At 41.2% G+C, this 20,590-nt stretch overlaps 1 protein-coding gene across 1 annotated transcript; it reads left to right on the top strand.

Moving 5' to 3' along the window:
• Positions 1-13,720: 13,720 nt before the first annotated feature.
• On the top strand, positions 13,721-14,557 carry LOC124510435 (transmembrane epididymal protein 1-like). The gene has a single exon (XM_047077297.1). The coding sequence runs from the start codon at positions 13,736-13,738 to the stop codon at positions 14,555-14,557; it is 822 nt and encodes a 273-aa protein (XP_046933253.1). The 5' UTR covers positions 13,721-13,735.
• Positions 14,558-20,590: the final 6,033 nt, after the last annotated feature.

Raw genomic sequence — 20,590 nt, 5'->3', positions numbered from 1 at the left:
GGTCCTCCTATTCAAGCCTGGTTGTTCCCCCACAAAGTCCCTGGCATGGCAGGCAGGCTGTCCCTCCCTCAACATTTCTCCTTCTTGGTTCCTTGTCTCATGACCGAAACGCCCTCTCAACCTCTGTGCTCCTCCTCTAATTCCATCATTTCTTTTAAAACTCAAAAGAAAAGACTCCAAGAAGCCCTTCCCGGCCAGCCCTTATACCTACATTTCTTTTTGTTAGTACCTAGGCAGTAGACCATTTCCTGAGCACCTCCCAAGGGTCATCAAGCCCTCCTCTGACCCGAATGTACTGAGCCCTTTCTTGTCCTAGGCACTGTGCCAAATGCTCTGCCGATCACCCTATTGCTCTGCTTCCCTGATACAGAAAACCTCCTCAAAGAAGTTGTTTATTATTGTGTCTCAATTCCTGTCCTCTCACGCTCTTTTGAACCAACTTCAAAGAGACTCTTGTCCCCACTCTGCACTGAAATTGCTCTTTTCAAGGTCACTAATGATTTCTACGCTGCTAAATCCAATGGTCAATTTCCAGGGCTCTTCTTCACTGATCCCTCAGCAGCAATTTGTACAAGAATCTGACTGTATTCTATCTATCTTCTCATAATGCATAAGTTTTAAGAGAAGTTAGATAATATCCCCCCCACATCTCTTCATATTTGATCTTATGAAATAAAGACTGAATAAATGTATGTACACATACACATAAAACCACTGTAACTGTGTCCACTACACCTGTAGGCTGACATAAGTGTGGCTACTCAAATAACTGGTGCTGCTGGTAGCAATGTGTTTTTTTCCCCAAGTGGTGTATAACTTTCATAAAATTCTAAACAAAGTACAATGTTCCTTTGATATAAATGGTTAAATATTAAATGTACAGCAAACTGTACTAAGGTTGTTTTATAAAGCAGAAATAGAGTCTAGGGGCTCCTGGGTAGCTCAGTTGGTTAAACCTCTGACTTTGTCTCAGGTCATGATCTCGCAGTTCATGGGTTCAAACCCCACATCGAGCTCTGTGCTGACAGCTCAGAGCCTGGAGCCTGCTTCGGATTCTGTCTCCTTCTCTCTCTGCCCCTCCCCCACTTGTGCTCTGTCTCAATCTCTCTCTAAAATAAACATACAAAATTTAAAATAAAGTTAATTTCTAAAAAAAAGAAAGAAAGAACTATAGTTAGGACTCAAATAATTCAAATAATTATATTTTTTTTCACTAAAGTGAATGCTTAACATTGAAAATTGTATGGGTCATGAGAGAAGTCTTTTTGTGTGACACTGTCCCGTACATTGCAGGATATCTAAAATTCCCAGCTCCTGCCTGTGAAATGACAGTAGCCCTCAATCATTATAAAAACAAAAAGTGCCCCTTACAATTTCCATAGTGCTCCTTAGTGGGTGATACCATGTAGAGAAGATGATTTTCCATGGTCTCTTGGTTTCTGCACAGCTCATGAGCAGAGATGATGGCTGACTTTATTCTGAACTATCTTTTCAGGGATGTTTGTGCAGCAAACAGATTTGAAACCTGGAGGTAGTGTCCCCTTCAGGGCCAAGGATAGGTACGCTTACTGTGCATTACAAAGATGCTGGTTTCCTCAGCCTGGGTTCCTCTCCTGTCACACGACCTACGGCATTTGCAGGTATCTCTGGCCCTTCCACATTGTCCTGGGGAAATGAGACTCAGGGTGCTGGGGCAGGAAAAAGCAGATACTCTGCCTACTCTGATTACTGTGAGTAATACAGGTCTTTATCTATGACCCTAGAGGTTCGTATCTTCTGCCAACATCCATGATGCTGTGGTAGACTCAGTTGTTGGCTCATAAACTAGGTAAAATTCAGATACTTCACAGTTCTTGACAACTACTCCACTGACACTCACTAGAACTACACGCTCCCTCCAAAATCTAGAATCTAGCCTTGACCTCTCCCTGAACTCCAGGCATTTCTAATTAATTGCCTTTAATACTTGAATATCAAACAGGCATCTCAAAGTGAAAGTGCCCCATATAAACTTCTTATCTTTCCCGCAAATCCTTTTTCTCCTGAAGCCTTTGCCAACTCAAAACTATGCAAATACATCTTTCCAGTTTTTTAGACTGAAAATCTTGGTGTCATTTTTGATGGCATTCTTGCCCTCATATTATTACACATCTAATGGTTCTCTCGATCCTTTTGAAAAAAACATGTGAAATCTGATGACTCCTCACCCTCATCACCTCTCCTCCTGGTCCATAGCACCATAACACCCCACGTGGATAACTGCCATAGTCTTAACCAGCGTCTCCCCCAGATATCTGCATGGCTCACCAGCTCACTGTTCAGGTCTCTGCTCAAACATTGCCATTATCACATCAGGCTTCAGTGATAGTCTCATTTAAAATAGCAATCTCTCACAGGCCTGGCACATCCTAGTCCTTTTCCCTGTTTCATTTTCTATTTAGCCTTTACCAGCATCTAATATATAAATGCTCATTTTTAATTGTCTTTCCCCTTCCACTAAAATGTAATTATTTGTTGAATGAATCAATCAATCAATCAATATAATCACATAATCTCACAACACACCCCTATCATTCCAAAAGTAAAAAATGAAATAGTCTTTAGAACTGAACTGCTCATAACATGTGTGGAGGGACAGGATTAAATGCCACGGAACAACTAACAAACAACACTAGAAACTAGGAAGCCTGGGTTCAGTTGCTAGTTGTGTCACTGGCTAGCCCTGCACTACTGGGTAAGAGAATAACACTGACCCAGTTATTTCATTCACTAAACACACATTCCCCACCTATCCCATGGGTTGTGATAATTGTCATATGAAATAAGATATCCACAAGAACTTTGCAAACTGTAAAGTGCTGTGAGAATTTTGTTTTATGGTTTTTATCTTTAAAACCCTGCATTTTAATTCCAACTGCCATAGTCACAGCCTGTATAATTTTGATCTCCAAGCATTCCTGCACATTCTTGTATTTTCATCTTGTCTCAAGCAGTTCTGTCTGTATTAAATGCATTTGCCCCACCCATACCATTTGCTCCAGCTCAGATCCCTTCTACAAAGGCTCCCATGGGGATCCTAAGATGGAATTTCTTTCCGATTTCCCTATATTCCATTGGAACATTACTGTCAGGCTTTTCAGGGTATGCCTTTTATTAAAGGCGTTCCTGTTCTCTAGCAGCTCCTGGATTGCAGGAGGGGACGTGTTTACCTCCGTGACTCCCACAGCTCCTAACACAGGTGCAGTTACAGCACAGACTCTAATTGGTTGAATGAGCCCAACCTATCCAGGTGCAAGCCAGAAGCAATGTATTCTTTCTTACCATGGCCCCCTAAACCTGCTCTGTGGAACTGATTTTCTTTGCTCCTGGGCCAAAATCTTAGTCACTCAGATAATAAAGGTCCAGCCTGATACACTCATCAAATAATCCAGCCCAAAGAGACTCTTAAATATGGAGAACAAACAGAGGGTTACTGGAGGGATTATGGGAGGGGGATGAGCTAAATGGGTAAGGGGCATTAAGGAATCTACCCCTGAAATCATTGTTGCACTATATGCTAACTTGGATGTAAATTAAATTATCATCGGGGCGCCTGGGTGGCGCAGTCGGTTAAGCGTCCGACTTCAGCCAGGTTACGATCTCGCGGTCCGTGAGTTCGAGCCCCGCGTCGGGCTCTGGGCTGATGGCTCAGAGCCTGGAGCCTGTTTCCGATTCTGTGTCTCCCTCTCTCTCTGCCCCTCCCCCGTTCATGCTCTGTCTCTCTCCCAAAAATAAATAAACGTTGAAAAAAAAATTAAAAAAAAAATTAAATTATCATCATCATCATCATCATCATCATCCAGCCCAATTCACATAAATTTTCTAAACTCTGAACTTTTGTCCAGTTCACAACTCCCCATCTCCTAGCTTGGGCTGCTTTAGGCTCAGAAGTCCGCAGAGGTGGTGGAGGTGGCTGAGGTGGCATGTGGTCAGCTACTCTCCCTTCCTCGCTTCACCTCTGCCCACTCTCTAGCTGCCCTACCTGGTCTGTCCCAGGTTGGACTCAGAGAAAAAGAGATTGGGGAAAGGAGCATGGTCTTATGAGGCTGGTATATTTGTTCATGCCCTCTGCATGATCCTCTTTCCAGAGGATACCTCTGTCTTCCTCAGAGATTGTCCACTGAGCCACCTGAGTGCTGGCTAGGCTTTCTCCACATGGCCACCTGAGACTCCCCCTTTGAACCCTTTAGGTCCCTTTGCCCCTCCAGGGTGCTTTCTAGGGGAAGAACCCTTGAAGAAGCCCAGGCCTGCTGACTTTCACAGGGTTCATATGCAGCCTTTGGACACCACCGCCATTGCCCTTCCGCCACTCCCTCTGTACCACTTCTCCCCACTCTGCACTAAGCAGGCACAACCCCATAAGAGCCTCTTGCCACTGGACTCCCAGGTGAGAGTCAGACATCGGCCTTTTGTCCCTCTAGGTAACACATGTCCTGCTCTCTGTGTAGCACCCTTGGAGCCCCTGTTGCATGGCCTGGAGTAAAGGGAGTGCACCTTTATCCCTCTCACTAGCCAGTGGGGATGGTGCAGAGAATGCATAGGACACTGAGAGTTCTCTGCAAAGAAATCTCCATTTTCCAATCTCTTGTCAACCTCTACTTCTTAGATGGGCAAGAGGTGGGTGGTGAGCAAAAGCCAGCAGCATGACTCCAGGACTTTCCTTTAAAAGTCTGACATAGACCTCCTGCACCTCCCCTTGGAATGACAATGAGATTTACCACCAACAATTTTATGACTAGCCTTTGAAACTCAAAGACAGAAGGATGAGTTTCAGTTAAGATCCTGTTTTAAATGTTTGTTAAATTCGATACCAAAAATGGAAAATGACAAGATATGGCTCCAAATGAGTCTACTACTCTTGAGACAAGTCCAGAAGCCCAACTCTAGTAAGAACAGATCATCTGATGGATTCTTAAGCTCCTTTCTGGGAAAGTCTTCAACCAGACTTTCAGCCAGAAGCCTGGGGAAGCAGTGAAGGAACTGTCCTTGAAAGAAGAGGTGTTAGGTGGTATAGCTGTGATGGACACTCAGAAAAGAGGACCATGCCATCCAGGAGTTTGTAACAAGGACAGGAACAGTAGGGATAATCAGTCTAGGATTGATTCTATCCAGGATAGGGCCCTCTTCTGATAGGAGGAAACTGCCTCTGCTGAGGACTGTCGGTGGCAATCCTAAACTCCTTATTTATTTTTTTTTTTCAACGTTTATTTATTTTTGGGACAGAGAGAGACAGAGCATGAACGGGGGAGGGGCAGAGAGAGAGGGAGACACAGAATCGGAAATAGGCTCCAGGCTCTGAGCCATCAGCCCAGAGCCCGACGCGGGGCTCGAACTCATGGACTGCGAGATCGTGACCTGGCTGAAGTCGGACGCTTAACCGACTGCGCCACCCAGGCGCCCCCTAAACTCCTTATTTAAACATCAGTATTGACCTGCAGCTCCTTTTTTTTTTTTTTTTTTTTTTTTTGCCCCCAAACAAAGTAGAAATTCCAGTAGGGATGCCCAGTAGAAATTCCTGGGTATATGCTTCTCACCAGCTTAGCGACTGGACTAAGGAGAGAAATAGAAATAAGCATAAGGGACACTAAACTACCATCATTCAAAAAAATATATATATATATATGTATATATATATATATATACATATATATATATATATGAAACATATATATATGAAACATATATATATGAAACATATATATATATGAAACATATATATATATGAAACAGAGTAAGTACAACTTTCTATTACCAAAAAGTTCCCTGGTCTTCCCTGCCAGTTCTCACCATGTGCTCTACCTGAAAGACCACTGCTCACCCCTACCTGTCCAGATCCCACCATTCTTAAAGGGTAGCTTCAATCTAACTTCCTGCATATAACAGTCTTGGTTCCCTTCAAGGTAGAAGCAATTGTTCCTTCCTCAATCTGATGGAAATTTGTACCTCTTTTGTTACGTGTCACAGTCCCCACCCCTTACCCTCCAACACACAATGTGGCCATTTGTGTGCATCTTATTTCCTCTAGAACATAAAGTTCTTGAGGGCAGTGGCAGTGTCTTACCCACCTTGATATTACCCAAAGCATATAATAAAAGCATTTGAGCACGATTCATGCTCACAGTAGGTATTCAACACATGTTTGTTGAATGAGGAACACAGAGACATTGCAAAAAATGAAATCTCAGGTATACTGAATTCTCAGAGCCCCTTGTTTGCAGCTCAAATGAACAAGATCTGAAGGTTCACTGTCATCAAAAGCAAACGCTGGCCCATCTCCAGAGGGCATCTACCCCATCCTGGCTTCTGCTTCAAAGTTTCCCCTAAGTCCTAGTCGCAGCCCTCTTGATCTTTCCCTGTTTGCTCATTAAAGTTAATTTGGGACATGAAAAGATCTAGGACTGAATATTTCATTAAGGGCAGGTCTTCTTAATGCAGCAACTGCAGACAAAATGTAAACATAGGACAGAGGTTGCCAGTATGAGGCCAACACCTGTAGCACCTGTTTAAACCCCAACTGCTCTGTTCACTGACTGACAACTTCAGTCAGCTTTGGGAATACTAAGAATACCAAGAGAAGTAGATTATGTCTCTTCATGAGTCCTTAAGGAGCTCCAAGGCTCTCCTTCAGGGAAGGGGGAGGACCATAAGGAAACAGCAATTTGTATGAAAATAGTCTAGTCTAGAGTCCTGGGTGTGGACTAAGATGATTGCTTACAATATCAGCTACCATTTTCTGAGTTCTTACTGCGTATCAAGGATTGTGCCTAGTGTTTTTACATGGATTGTCTTTTCTAAACCTCACAGTAACCCCATGAGGAGATACTATTATTGACCCCATATTATACTTATGAAGAATAAATGAAATTCCAACCATGGAATAAGAGATTCCAACCATGGCAGAGTAATCCTAAAGTCTGTACTATTAACCGCCTCACTCTATTGTTTCTTAGGATCTCTCAGAATGTTCTAGTCTTAGCAGAAAGATTATAACCAATAACTGGTGCACTTGATGGTGTGGCTTTGAATGAGGTACCGGTGAGGTGCGGCCTTCATTTTTCTTAAATTGGGGGATTTAATAAGTGAATTTTACACATAAATGTAAAAATTCACTTATGAGGAATGAAAGAATAGAGGTTTTCACATCAACCACTGGTGCTATGAGAACCCACAGACAATTTTGACTTATGTGACATGCCAGATGGCATATGTCAAATTTCCAAGATTCCACAGGACTATTTGTAAAGTGTTACAAACCTGGAGCTGAAGGGGTATAAATGTGGAGAGCATAGAAACACAGTAATGTGTCACCAGTCTCAAGTCCCATAACCTTCAGTTCCAAGAGACATATATTTATTTCAGTGGAAATTTTAATTCTGGGAAACATAAGTTACTCATTCCTATGGAAATATTTTCAAAGGAGGAACTGGGGTCAGGACCAAAAAAGGAACACAGAACCATAAAATAAAAGGTTAAAAAGAAGTCCAAATATATCAATGATCACAATAAGAGTAAGTATTTTAAATTGCCCTGTCAAAGTAACACAGATTTTCAGAACAGGTTAAAATACAAAGTTAAGGTAAGTACAAGACATGCTTACACAACAGACACCAGAGGATTGAAAACATACGCATGTAAGTATACTATAAAAATAATAAAAGAAAATAAGATATTAACGTTTATTTATTTTTGGGACAGAGAGAGACAGAGCATGAGCGGGGGAGGGGCAGAGAGAGAGGGAGACACAGAATCGGAAACGGGCTCCAGGCTCTGAGCTGTCAGCCCAGAGCCCGACGCGGGGCTCGAACTCACGGACCGCGAGATCGTGACCTGGCTGAAGTCGGATGCTTAACCGACTGCGCCACCCAGGCGCCCCGAGAAAATAAGATATTAAAAAGCTAATATCAAACAAGAAAACTAAAGACGAGAACCATAATAATTAAAAGGGAAAAATATGATTTTTTTTTAGAGTTTTATCTTTTTTTTTTTTTGATGTTTATTTATCTTTTGGAGAGAGAGGGAGAGCAGGGGAGGGGCAGAGAGAGAGGGAGACAGAGGATCTGAAGCAGGCTTTGTGCTGACAGCAGACAGCCCAATGTGGGGCTTGAACTCACAAATTGTGAGATCATGACCTAAGCCAAAGTCAGATGCTTAACCGACTGAGCCACCCAGACACCCTTGTTTTCTTCTCTTATATTCACTTCACCAAAAAGATATGACAATTATGAATTTAACATATTAACATTAGGCAGCTATGTGCATAAAATAAAAACTGAAAAAATAAAGAGAATTTTAAAAAGAAGTAAAAAGAGAATGAACAAATCCAGAGTCATAGTAAAAAAAAAAAAAAAAAAAAAAAACATAATACACCCCTCTCAGTAGTCCTCATAAAAACCACATAAATAACACATAAAAATTAATAGGAATGTAGAATATTCAAATACTTCTCATGGAATATTTATGAAGAACAACATATTTGTAAAAAGCAAAAATAACATCAACATAAAAAGGATAATTTAAAAAGGACGTGCAAATTAAAAGATGTTTTCCTAGATAACTTTTGGGTTAAGTAGAAAATAAAAAGACATGTAAAAATTATTGAAAAGTAAGTGGTGATGAGACCACTCCATATATCAAAACCTGTGGGATGCAGCCAGAGTGAATTTAGATAAAAAATGAAGTGTCCTTGCCATTTCCCTGAGCCTTCAGACTCCCTATATTAGAACTGCATCATTCAATACAATGGCTACTATCCACATGTGGCTAAATTTAAATCACTAAAACTAAAAATTCAGTTCCCTAGTTGCACTGGCCACATTTCAAGTTCTCAATAGCCATAGCTGGCTAGAAGTTATCATATCAGACAGCACAGATTATAGAAAATTCCCATCTTTGAAGAAAGTTCCATTTGGCAGTGTTTCTTTAGAGTCTGCCAGGGAAATTCCAGTATGTCAACTTCACTGACTGTAAGCCACCATGAAGTCCAGGTTTCAATTGGCCAACCTAGTTGACTTTTTACATCATTCCCAGATGCTTAAGCTGCATATGAAACCTAGAACCGCAGGAAAGTAAACTCATATTGATAACTGTGTCTCAATCAGCAGTCCAATTTCACTTCACGTGGTCAAATATCCATGCTCCCCACACTCTTGCCAAAACTGATTTGTGGGGCCTTGTAATTCTTTTGGTGTATTGGTTTCCTCTCCCACTTCAGACTAGGTCCTGTACATACATGTCTGGGCTCTGTTGAGAGCTAGTCTTGTTACGGACATGGATGCATTAAGAGTGATGTGAGTGGGTCCTACAGAGACTGGCATCCCCTTGGACAGGACTCTCCCTGGTACAGTCATTGAAAGGTGGTCATGCAGAGGAAGCCTTTTTCTCTCAGATAGGAAGAGAGGTTTCCTCCATCAGAAAGTCAGATCCTAAGGAACTGGGGAGGTCAAAGTTCTCAGCCTCACCTCTTTTCCCATCCCATCCCAGTCCTACTCCTTCTCCCATAAGTGCCCTTGACTTAGCATTAGAGACTGATGGTGCAAGCACTTGATTGACCCTGCCATTCTAGAACACATATATCCTGGTTCCTTAGTCATATCTGCCCTGCAATGATAAGAAATGAAGGATTCTTTAAAAGTTGGTATAAAGGCTTTTGAAAGCATGGCACTAAAACCTTCCCTGAGTTACTAGCAGTTTTCTAGGACATATCTAAGGATAATTCTGATTAAACTTGAACCTCCCTCACGAACAACTCCTGTCATTGAAATCTGAAATGCCCTCTTCACACCACTCAGCATGACATTTACTAATTCTACACAATTCTGTAATGTATATTTGTATATTTTCTATGTACGTGTGTATCTGTGTGTACTACACATTTAATTATATTGGAAGCTTTGTGAGAACAAGATTATCTCACAACATTTAGTAAATTCATGTTCACTCACTTCCTGAGGACATTCTTGCTCACTCTGGCATTTTGTACCAGACAAGTGGCAGTGGCTGTGCCTGAGGCCCCTTGAGAATGGGGGTGGTGGGAGGAGGTCAGGTCTGAGGGGAGTCTCAGTGTGGAACAGCCACGACATGAAGGACCTCCATGGGCTCCTGTGATCAAGCAAAGTTCCCCTCATGAAACAGCTGTCCAGGTACTCGCTGTCCACAGACTCTGGAGCTGTCTGCCAGTTCTGCTAATTATTCACCAACTTTGGCTTCCTTCTCAGCTACTCGTGGGCAGTGTACCACCTGGTTTGGGATAGGTGATTCCCATCTTCAGAGTCTGAAATCCGGATGTTCGTGTTTTAATGAACAAAATGTAGTGCTGGTGCCTGGTCAAGGTGGCGACCTAACGGAACCTGAAGTGGGGCTGCTTTGTCCCCATACATGCCACTTTCAACCTCGCATTGCTCTTGGGTCAGTACTGTTATTTTCTCATTTCCTCTGATCACTGCCTCACAGCTGCCAGGAATGGCCAAAGCTGAAGATAAATGTGGTGGTCAGTTGATGGACATTTAGGCCCTTTCCATAATTTGGCTATTGTTGAAAGTGCTGCTATAAACATTGGCAATGAGAAAGAATGAAATATGGCCTTTTGTAGTAACGTGGATGGAACTGGAGAGTGTTATGCTAAGTGAAATAAGCCATACAGAGAAAGACAGATACCATAAGTTTTCACTCTTATGTGGATCCTGAGAAACTTAACAGAAGACCATGGGGGAGGGGAAGGAAAAAAAAAAAAAGAGGTTAGAGAGGGAGGGAGCCAAAACATAAGAGACTCTTAAAAACTGAGAACAAACTGAGGGTTGATGGGGGGTGGGAGGGAGGGGAGGGTGGGTAATGGGTATTGAGGAGGGCACCTGTTGGAATGAGCACTGGGTGTTGTATGGAAACCAATTTGACAATAAATTTCATATTTAAAAAATAAAAAAATAAAAATAGCCCAATTTACTTTTCCACATCAAATCAAAAAAAAAAAAAATGTGGTGGTCAGGTGGTATCTGCTTGTCCCTCAACATCTACTATGTCTATTAGACCCACAGCACTGAGGTACTAGAGATAACACTACTAGTGACCCCAGTCTTTTCTGACACCTGCAATCCATTCTAGGTAGAATTGAGCTACTCAAAAAAACACACCAGCTCTTTGATGATGGTAGATACTCAGTGGAGAAATGGGCTTTGCTGTACTGAGAGCCAATTCCCCTCAGAGCCAATTCCCCTCAACAATTCCCCAGGTCAAGACAAGAACCACAGAGAGTACCAGAGATTTCTCCTCCCTAGTCCGCTGTATCACAATGTCATACTCTTGCTTCCCTTTATACTTCCTCTCCTTGACCATTCCAGCTCTTTGAAGTTTTCTGGGTGTTTTGACCACTAGCTAAAAAGGAAAAATTGTGGGGTGACAAAATCATTCCCTATACAAACCCCCCAAGTGTTTCCCTCCCACCTCCTCCCCATCCATACTCTCTCTCTCTCTCTCTCTCTCTCTCTCAACTTAAAGAATACAGATGCCACAGTTCTTTCCTTTCATTAATAGAGAAGCCAAAGTTCTACTTATTAGGTGGACATTGGGACTGGAATCCTGGTTTCTCAGTTTCGTCATTTTTTTTTTTTCCACTTCACAGCCCTGCTTTCATAAAGCTGGGGTTTTGCAGTGGTTATCATCAAGTTTGGAACTACAGGCACTTATTTTTCTCTCATTTTGCTTATGAATTTTTCTAAATTTTTTCTATGAAGTCTATGTGTTAGTTTTGCATTAGCTTGGGTATTCTAGCCACAATAGCAAACACATGTGAAAATTTCCATAGCTCAGGAAAAATAGCTTATTCCTTGTTTATTTATAGTCCAAAATGAGTGTTCCTGAACAAAAGTATAGGCTTCCTAGAAGGAGTAGTCCAGGAAACCTGTTCCTTCCAACCTAGAGTTCCTCTATTCTCAACAACATATAGTAAGCTGTGATATTTTGTCTAAAGCCAGAGAAAGGAAAATAACATGGAAGAGTATGTAAGGGAGAATTTAATGAGTGAGACCAGGAAGTAATCTGTATCATTTCCATTTGTACCCTGATTGGCTAGAACTCAATTGCAAAGCAGGGTAGGAAATGTAGTTTATCAGTACGCAAAGGAAGAAAAGGATATGAATATAGTGAATTGCTGGCCAATGTATGCCACACTTGTGTAAGAAAGGAAAGTTGAAATTAAAATGGAATAAGGAAGGCAAATCCCTCTGTAATCTTCAGCTCTCTCTCGTACAGCACTTTTATACTCAAATCCTCACTCTCCCACTGTCAAGAAATGGCCTTCATCCTCAAGGGCATGGACAGACTGGGTTTGTTTTTTTTGTTTTTGTTTTTGTTTGTTTTGTTTTTTTGTTTTCTGATCTTAAGTGGGTGTAGGAAAGAAAGATACTGGTCAGGGCTCAGAGTCAGTGCTGTGACTTGGGTGTAAGTCCTCCTCCCCACTGGGGGTGCTATCAGCATATAGGTGCTGCCTTTCTGCCCCACAGTATTGCTTGTACTCTGATTATGCAGAAGATTGTGATGTCTGCATTCTTTATCTCGAGTGATGAACTTCCTCCTCTTCCACACACCTATATCACTGTCAGAGTAACTCTATTCCCCGTACCTCTTGCAATAAATCCAGAACCACTGTGTGCCCAAGGGCCTGACTCATGTTCCCTGTACCTTGCTCTTTACCATCCCTCTATATGAAGACACTTGCCCAGGATGTATTACCTCAGATGCAGCTGGCTATCAACCACTGCCTAAGACTTTTTCTACTTATAAGCATTAGGCATATAGCAAATGTAATTAGAAAATAAAGTTGATGAACTTATTCACATTAAATATAAATAGCTCACTGAATCTATGTCTGAAAATATTTGCATTTTAACAACAAAGTACACCTTAACATTCCCAAATTCATCTCAAAAAGTGGTTTTTCAAGTTTATCTACTATTCAGTAGAGAGAGATTTGGGGGCAAATGAGGGGCTTTCTTGGTGGGTCCCCAAATCTGTTACAGAGAAATGAAGTGGCCAGGTAGGTACTTAGTATGCGTGTATGTGAGCACATCCCCAAATATTTACAATTTTTATTTTCGGGGAGAATATATTTTCTTTCAATATACGGTCAAAGATTTGAGTAAGCGTTCTTAAAAAATACACAAATATTTGTGAGTAACCAAGGCCGTTTCTGGGTAATCTACAGTTCATGCACCACTCTACTGCTTCTCTAAGCACTGGACAGGAGCAGAAGAAAGCAGGTCATGGGAGAGAGGGACAGTGTGACCAGAAGCATCTCAAAGGCCCAAACACAGAGCTCATGAGAGTGCACATTCTCACAGGTACATACTAGGAAATATTCACCTTCCTTTTTTTGGCAGAAGTCAGTTTGTTCCCAGTGTACTAGAATGGAATGGAACAATGAGACTCATTACCAAAAGTGTAGGCTCTTGTCCAGAACTTTGAATTCTCTCTGGGAGCAGTGGGCAGAGAGAGATGATAAAAAGAGGTAGAAGTTAGCTTTGTATATGTAGCCTACAACTTGAAGGGCCCTCAATACAGAGGAGAGCAATGAGGTCCTGAGTTTTGTCCTCACTCCTTAGGAAAACAGACCTATAATTTCATGGGAAAATTCATAGGGCATATATACCCAGGGCTGTTTCTTTTCTCCTATGGACTGTATCAGGCCACAGTGGTCTTTAAGGCCATGATAGTCAATGACTCTCTCCTCTGTCCTTCGTGCCCTCCCAGGCATAAGGGAATATGGGCCAGGCTGTGGATAATATCCTACAGAGGTTTGCTGAAGATAGTGACTGGTTCCATCTTAACAATTTATGTAGTCTTCTGTCTTGATGATGGGATGGTGTTGATGAACAAGAAGTACCCACCAAGATTTATGTACCCCAAAGAGTGGCAGCACCTCACTATGTTCATCCTCTTCACCCTCAATGGCTATGTAGATGTCATGAGCAAGAACTTGCTACCTCAGAGGTGTGTGGTCCTAGAGAAAGGTACCCTGGTCCTGACCTTCTATGTGCTCCTGCTGCTGTTGATGTCACACGTCCAGGACTCAACCGGGATAGAGCTTCAGATTCATTATCTGCTCATCGTGGTGGTGTTCCTGTTGATGCTGGTGTTGACCATAGAGCTGTGGACTCCTGACACATTTCACCTCTTGCTGATTGAGACTTTTCTGTTTCTGACGATGGGCTCCTGGCTGATACAGGGGGGCTTTATTCTGTACAGACCAGTCACTGGCTACCCATGGCAGGATGATGACATCAGTGACATCATGTTTATCACCACCTTCTTCTGTTGGCATGTGATGATCAATGCTTTGTGTCTGCTGGGAATCTATGGAATCTCTTCCTTTTGGCATCATTGTTACCGTCCCAGCTTGAAGCTGATGGAATCCAAAGAAGCTCCATATCACAAGGGCACTACAAGACCCCTCTACAAATTGCTGCGGGAAGTGGAACAGTCAGAGAAAGATGACCAGGCTCCTCTCCTTTCAAAGAGCTCTCCCTGAGACAGGGCCTAGAATGCCTGGCACATTGTCCACTCATCTTTTCCCTTGTGTGTTCTCTCAGACACGTGCAATGTACCCTTTTCGGTCCCCAGTGAAGGTAATGGCCATGAAGGAGAGCAGTTGGTCTCCATCTGCTGGTACATCTCCTGCCCTTGATCTTCTAGTTGCTGAGGAGATGAGGAGAGAGGAACCTGAGAAAGAGATGCTGATGGGATTGGTGGGGTGGTAGAGAGAGCACCAGGGGAGTAGGAAAGTGTAAAAGCCATGGGGGGCAGAGGATGCGATAGAAGGGAGGCCTTCAAAGGGAGGAGAGCAGAGTCTAGCAGTCATGCAGCCACCAGCTACTTCTCTAGGAGTTTACTCAAGGAATAAAAACTTCTCATAAATCAAAACTGCAATATTGGGTGTTACTGTTTTCCAGCTTAAGTGACAACACCACGTGGAAACAGATGTGGTACAATTCACTTATCCCACCTAGTTGAAGTGGTAAGAATCTCATATATATTTTTGAATTTGGGTAGATTCATATCATTTCGAATTTTGCACATAAAGTGAAAATCAGTAATTTCATATCACAATTTTTCAAATTTCCATAAGCCAAATTTTCATTAAATGCCACCACATGTCTTATTCCTGACTTCTAATCCAGGCAAAGCAAGCTTATAAGCTACTTGTTTAACTACCACCAGTCCCACCAGCAATCTACTAGATCCTAATTTATTATGTACTACCCTTGTGCCTTTGCCAAATAATAAGGTGTACAATTTAGAAAATGCCAGTGCCAGTCACATATTTAGTACAGTTATTTTTTTACCCAGCATTAAATCTCCTTGCACTGCTACCACCAAGACTTCCTTCTCCAGAAACATTTGTTATGTTCCTTTGACCTGTAACTCTTCAGCAACTCATCTAATTGTGCTTTGTGATTTTGCCCACACTGCTGATACATTCAGCTCTGTCCTATTTCTCATGAGGAAGTTTTGCCTCACTGAAAGGTAGACTCCTTAAGAATGGAGAATTTGTCATATCCTAGTTACCTAATTTGTTTGCATATTCCAGGATATAACATTGTCCTCTATGTGGTTGATACTTAAGGAAGTTTCATTTTCTTCCAGAGCCTCCTTTTCCTGTGTCTCCTAAATATAATGTTTGACTGCTCTGTGAACTCTCAGGGAGGCATCTACAGTCTAAAGTCTAAATCATCTAAGCAGTGTGTCCACTCACTTCCTGCTCTGTGTGTAAAATAAAACCTCCACTGACCTATTTGAAAAAGTTTCTCTGTATGTTATTGCTTAGTTTATCTGCATAAGGTACCCCCTGTTGGCTTTCCAGAAGTTTCTACAACTAAGACTCTGATGGGCTAATTTGCCCAAAGACTCATGGCTGGCCAGAGTCAGGACAGAAACCTAAGCTGGCAGGTCTGAAAGTCAAGTGCCTGCTTCTGTAGCCTGGGCTCCACTGACTTCTCTGCAGAGGAGGGGTTGACTGATCCAGACAAGGAATGGGCAGAAAGTTGGCAGTGAGGATACCCACTGTGCATGAGTAGAACAGTGCAATTACCCATGCCCCTCCTCCTAAAGAGTATGTTTGTCTCTACCCCCTTGGCTCCTTGGGGTATGAAGAGGCTGATAGGCCCTTGCACTTCTGGCTGGGGCTTATATTTCTAGATACAGGCCAGAGCAGAGCCAGGAACAACATGTTTCTTTGAGTATTTCTAATCCTTCTTGTTTCTCCTGTTACACTTAGTTCCTGAGTGCTTTCCCATTAGTTTTCTTTGGGGCTCCCAATTTTTTTATTGCCATTTTAATATAATCATGGTAAATGATGAAGAAATACAGAAAACAACTCATTGGTCTTAAGTTATTTGTGCCCCATTTCTAAACTGCTAAGGAAATCTCTAATAATAAATAAATTTCTCCTAACATAATACACCATAAAACATACCTTCCAGGCAACATACTTGCATTTACAGAAATGTTTTTATGCATGTGTGTATGTATTTATTTATGTATTAATTGATTTTTATTTAAGTTTATTTATTTATTTATTTATTTATTTATTTATTTATTTATTGAGAGAGAGAGAGAGAGAGAGAAAGTGGGGGGGGAAGAGAGAGAGGGAGAGAGAATCCCAAGTAGGCTCCTTGCTATCAGCGTGGAGCCTGACACAGTTCAATCCCGCAAACTGTGAGATCACGACCTGAGCCAAAACCAAGAGTCAGACATTTAACTGGCTGAGCCACCGAGGCACCCCAGAAACCTACTTAAATTAAATATACTTCTAATCAAAAAATTCTCCATGTTATTTTAATTGAATTCAGTAAACTTATTCTAAAATATATCTGGGAAAGAAACATAGAGAAGACCCTAGGTCTTTTTTTTTCCTAGAAGAAAAAAATGAGGAATAAATTGCTTTACCAGCTTTCATAATACACTATAAGAATTCAGTCATTAAAACTGTGGTGTAGGAGAAAGCAAGTATCATCATAGAGCCTTAAATCAACATTGTGTAATGTGACAAAGTCTCCAGAAACAGAAATACGTAGTGGAAAAATTAAATACATGTTAAGAACGGGCCCTTTGGGGCACCTGGGTGGCTCAGTCGGTTAAGCGTCCGGCTTCGGCTCAGGTCATGATCTCGCGGTCCGTGAGTTCGAGCCCCGCGTCGGGCTCTGTGCTGACAGCTCAGAGCCTGGAGCCTGTTTCGGATTCTGTGTCTCCCTCTCTCTCTGCCCCTCCCCTATTCACTCTCTGTCTCTCTCTGTCTCAAAAATAAATAAACATTAAAAAAAAAAAAAACGGGCTCTTCAAAAAATGTGAGGAATAACTGGCTCTGCACTTGGAAAACAAAACAAACAAATAACAATAGCCTAGTTTCTATCTCATACAACACACACACACACACACACACACACACACACAATAATAGATAGACTGAAGAAAATAAACATGAGCAAGTAAGCCTAGAAAAATGTTTTGAAGGGATTAAAGGAGGATATTTTATATTAAAAGACATGAACATTTTTCTGGGAAAAAAAAACTGAAAAGATTACCCATTTTATTTAAATTTACCATAACTAAAAGACATAAGCAAAAGAGATAAAAGAGATACTGTGAAGGATATTTTCAACAAATGGAACAGAGAAAAATAATCTGATGCTCAGAATATACAGAGATGTTCAAACATTAGCAAACAAAAAAGCAACATAATATTAAAAAAAAAGAGGCAGAAGATATAAATGACTATGTCTCAGAAGAACAAATGGGTAATAAATTTTAAAAAAATGTTTTAAAAATTGGTTAACCAATTTTGAGAAAAAGCAGATTTTTTAAAAGTAGGATCTTTATTTAATATCAGGTTGTCAAAAATTGTCAAAAGTATTAAAGAAATAATACTATCCGTTAATGGAGACCATGTAGGAAAAAAGATGTAGGGAATGATCACACACTGCAGGTGGCAATGTGAATTGGTCTACGTTTCTTTGAAGTCAGTTTGGCAGAGGGTGCCAGAATTTAAAGTGTACATATCCTTCAACAGACAGCTCCACCTTATGCCGTCTGCAGTAGACATGTGTCATATGAGTCTAACACCATCTTTAGACTCATGAAAAGAGCTTCCCAACATTTGAACAATTTCCACTTTATCAGGCTTGCCTTCCTGGTAGATCTTTATTTTTAATTCCTGGTCTCCTTTGTAGCTAGCTAGGGTACAGGCATGTGACCAATTAGACGCACCCACTTAAGACTTCACCTCACAAGTGAGCAATGTAAGGAAACTGGCTGTGCACAGGGTTGCTATTCTGTAGGAGACTAGTGTCAATGTGTGTTTGTCAACACACTGGTCTGCCCTGTAGTTCTGGGGTCAGTGTCAAAAGCAGCAACCTAAGCCCATTTCGACAGTGCAATTCTGAGCGTTGGCCCTTCACACTTAAACCTGAAGTCTTTTTCTCCAGCCATCCTAATGATTCTGTGACCTAACTTATCTATTTAAACAAATTCCTTCTCTTAAACTAGCCAGAGTAGATTCTTGTTGTCTATAGCTCTGACACAATATCTATGCTAGAAATACTCACACATCTATACAAAGAGCATATAAAGAATGGTCACTGAAGTATTTTTTCCATGAGGAACTTTAAATAACAAACTATCACCAGTAGGGAAATGGTTCAATAAATTAGGGAGTACTGTACAGGACTTAAAAAGAACAGGGGAGATCTGTATGTCCTGACAAAAAAGATCTCCAAGATGAAAAAAGCTAACTTCAGAAAATATGGAGCATCTGATCCAGGTTTTGGAGACAGTTATGTTCTTGTTAACTTCAGAAGGTCTTAACTCTTCTTCTTACACCTACTAAGAGCAGTCAGGACCATAGGGCAATCGGGAGAGATGACATCCTGATGGTGTGGACACTTGCTTCATTTAACATACTGTGCAGAAAACTCTCTATCCATCTGAATACTAATCCAATTGGAATACTAATCCAATATGATCACACTATAACTAATGTGACCATGTAATTTATCATTCAAACTTGAACTCTTGAGAAAGAAAAGGCAAAATTAATACTTGTACTGGGACAACAGGTAAAAACCAAACTCCAACAGACACATTGGGATTCTTGGTTACTTTACCTATAACCTAAAAAAGACATACCGTTTATCTTAAGTTTGCCCCTCCAAATCCACCTTTCACTTCCATCCTGCTCTTTCCCAGGTGACTGCCCTGGTCTGTAGCACATCATTATTCCTTACCCTTGACTTCAGGCAACCTTTGGCCAATGACAAGCCCCAGCAGGAGGATGGTTAAGAGAATGAGATTAGGGTTTTGGTTTTTTGTTCTTTTTGCTCCTGCCTCTGGGGTCACATCAGGCTGGCAGTATCTTGCCACCATGACACCATCAGTATCCATTTCCTAGACTACCATAACAAGTTACCACAAACTAAGCAGCCTACAACAGAAATCTACTGTCCCACAGTTTGGGATGCCAGAAGTCCAAAGTCAAGGTGAAGGCAGTGTTGAGTCCTTCTGGAGGATCTGAGGGAGAATCTGTCACATGTCTCTCCCTCAGCTTCTGATGACTGCTGGCAGCCCTTGGAATTCCTTAGCTTGTAGATACATCATTCCAAGCTCTGCTTCCATCTTTACGTTATCTTCTCCTCTGTGTGTTTTTGTGTCTCAAATATTCCTCAGACTTTCTCTTATAAGGTTACTTGTCATTAGATTTATACCCTACCCTAAAACCAAGATGATTTCATCTCAAGATCGTTACCTTAATTATATCCACAAAGATGCTTTTGTCAAATAAGGTCACATTCACAGGGTCCTGAGGGTTAGGACTTGGAAATATCTTTTTAGGAGTGACCATTCAACCCACTACACAGTCCTAGCATATGCCAGAACTTCTCCTACTTAGGTACTTTGGTGCCTAGAGGTAATAACAGCTCCTACTGTTACTCAGCTCTCTCTTGTGATCTCCTTGCACCCTGCACACATATATATAAGAAGCACCTTTTATTAAACCTTTCTTGAACTATCCCAGTGTGTGTGGCCATCTATTTCCTAGTGGGACCCTATCTGAAACATCAGTGAAGTAAGTGTACAGGAGGCCAGAATCCTTAAATATAATTCTCCCTCCAGATATCTGGAACAGTGACAAGAGAAAAACTACAACCGAATTTCACAAAAGTGAACATATAATGAAGGAGACTAATTTCCAAACATGTGGGTAATAAATTAAGGGGGTCTTCCAGCTTCAATCAAGACAACCAAAGGATTTAATTAATGTATTCAAAAATCCTAAATAGCCGCAGGAAACAAAATCAATGTACAGAAATCAGTTGCATTTATATACACCAATAATGAAGCAGCAGAAAGAGAAATCAAGAAATAGACCCCATTTACAATTGTGCCAAGAACCATAAAATACCTAGTAATAAACCTAACCAAATATGTGAAAGAACTGTATGCTAAAAACTATAGAAAACTTATGAAGGAAATTGAAGAAGACACAGAAAAATGGTAAAACATTCCATGC

This window comes from Lynx rufus, unplaced genomic scaffold (assembly GCF_022079265.1).
Source record: "Lynx rufus isolate CCGP_SWC_20201006 ecotype Redwood Valley unplaced genomic scaffold, mLynRuf1.p SCAF_15, whole genome shotgun sequence".
Classification (NCBI taxonomy): domain Eukaryota; kingdom Metazoa; phylum Chordata; class Mammalia; order Carnivora; family Felidae; genus Lynx; species Lynx rufus.
This window is presented reverse-complemented; position numbering and strand designations above follow the sequence as displayed.

Coding starts and splice junctions, on each gene's coding strand:
- LOC124510435 (XM_047077297.1), top strand. CDS start 13,736: ATGATAGTCAATGACTCTCTCCTCTGTCCTTCGTGCCCTCCCAGGCAT.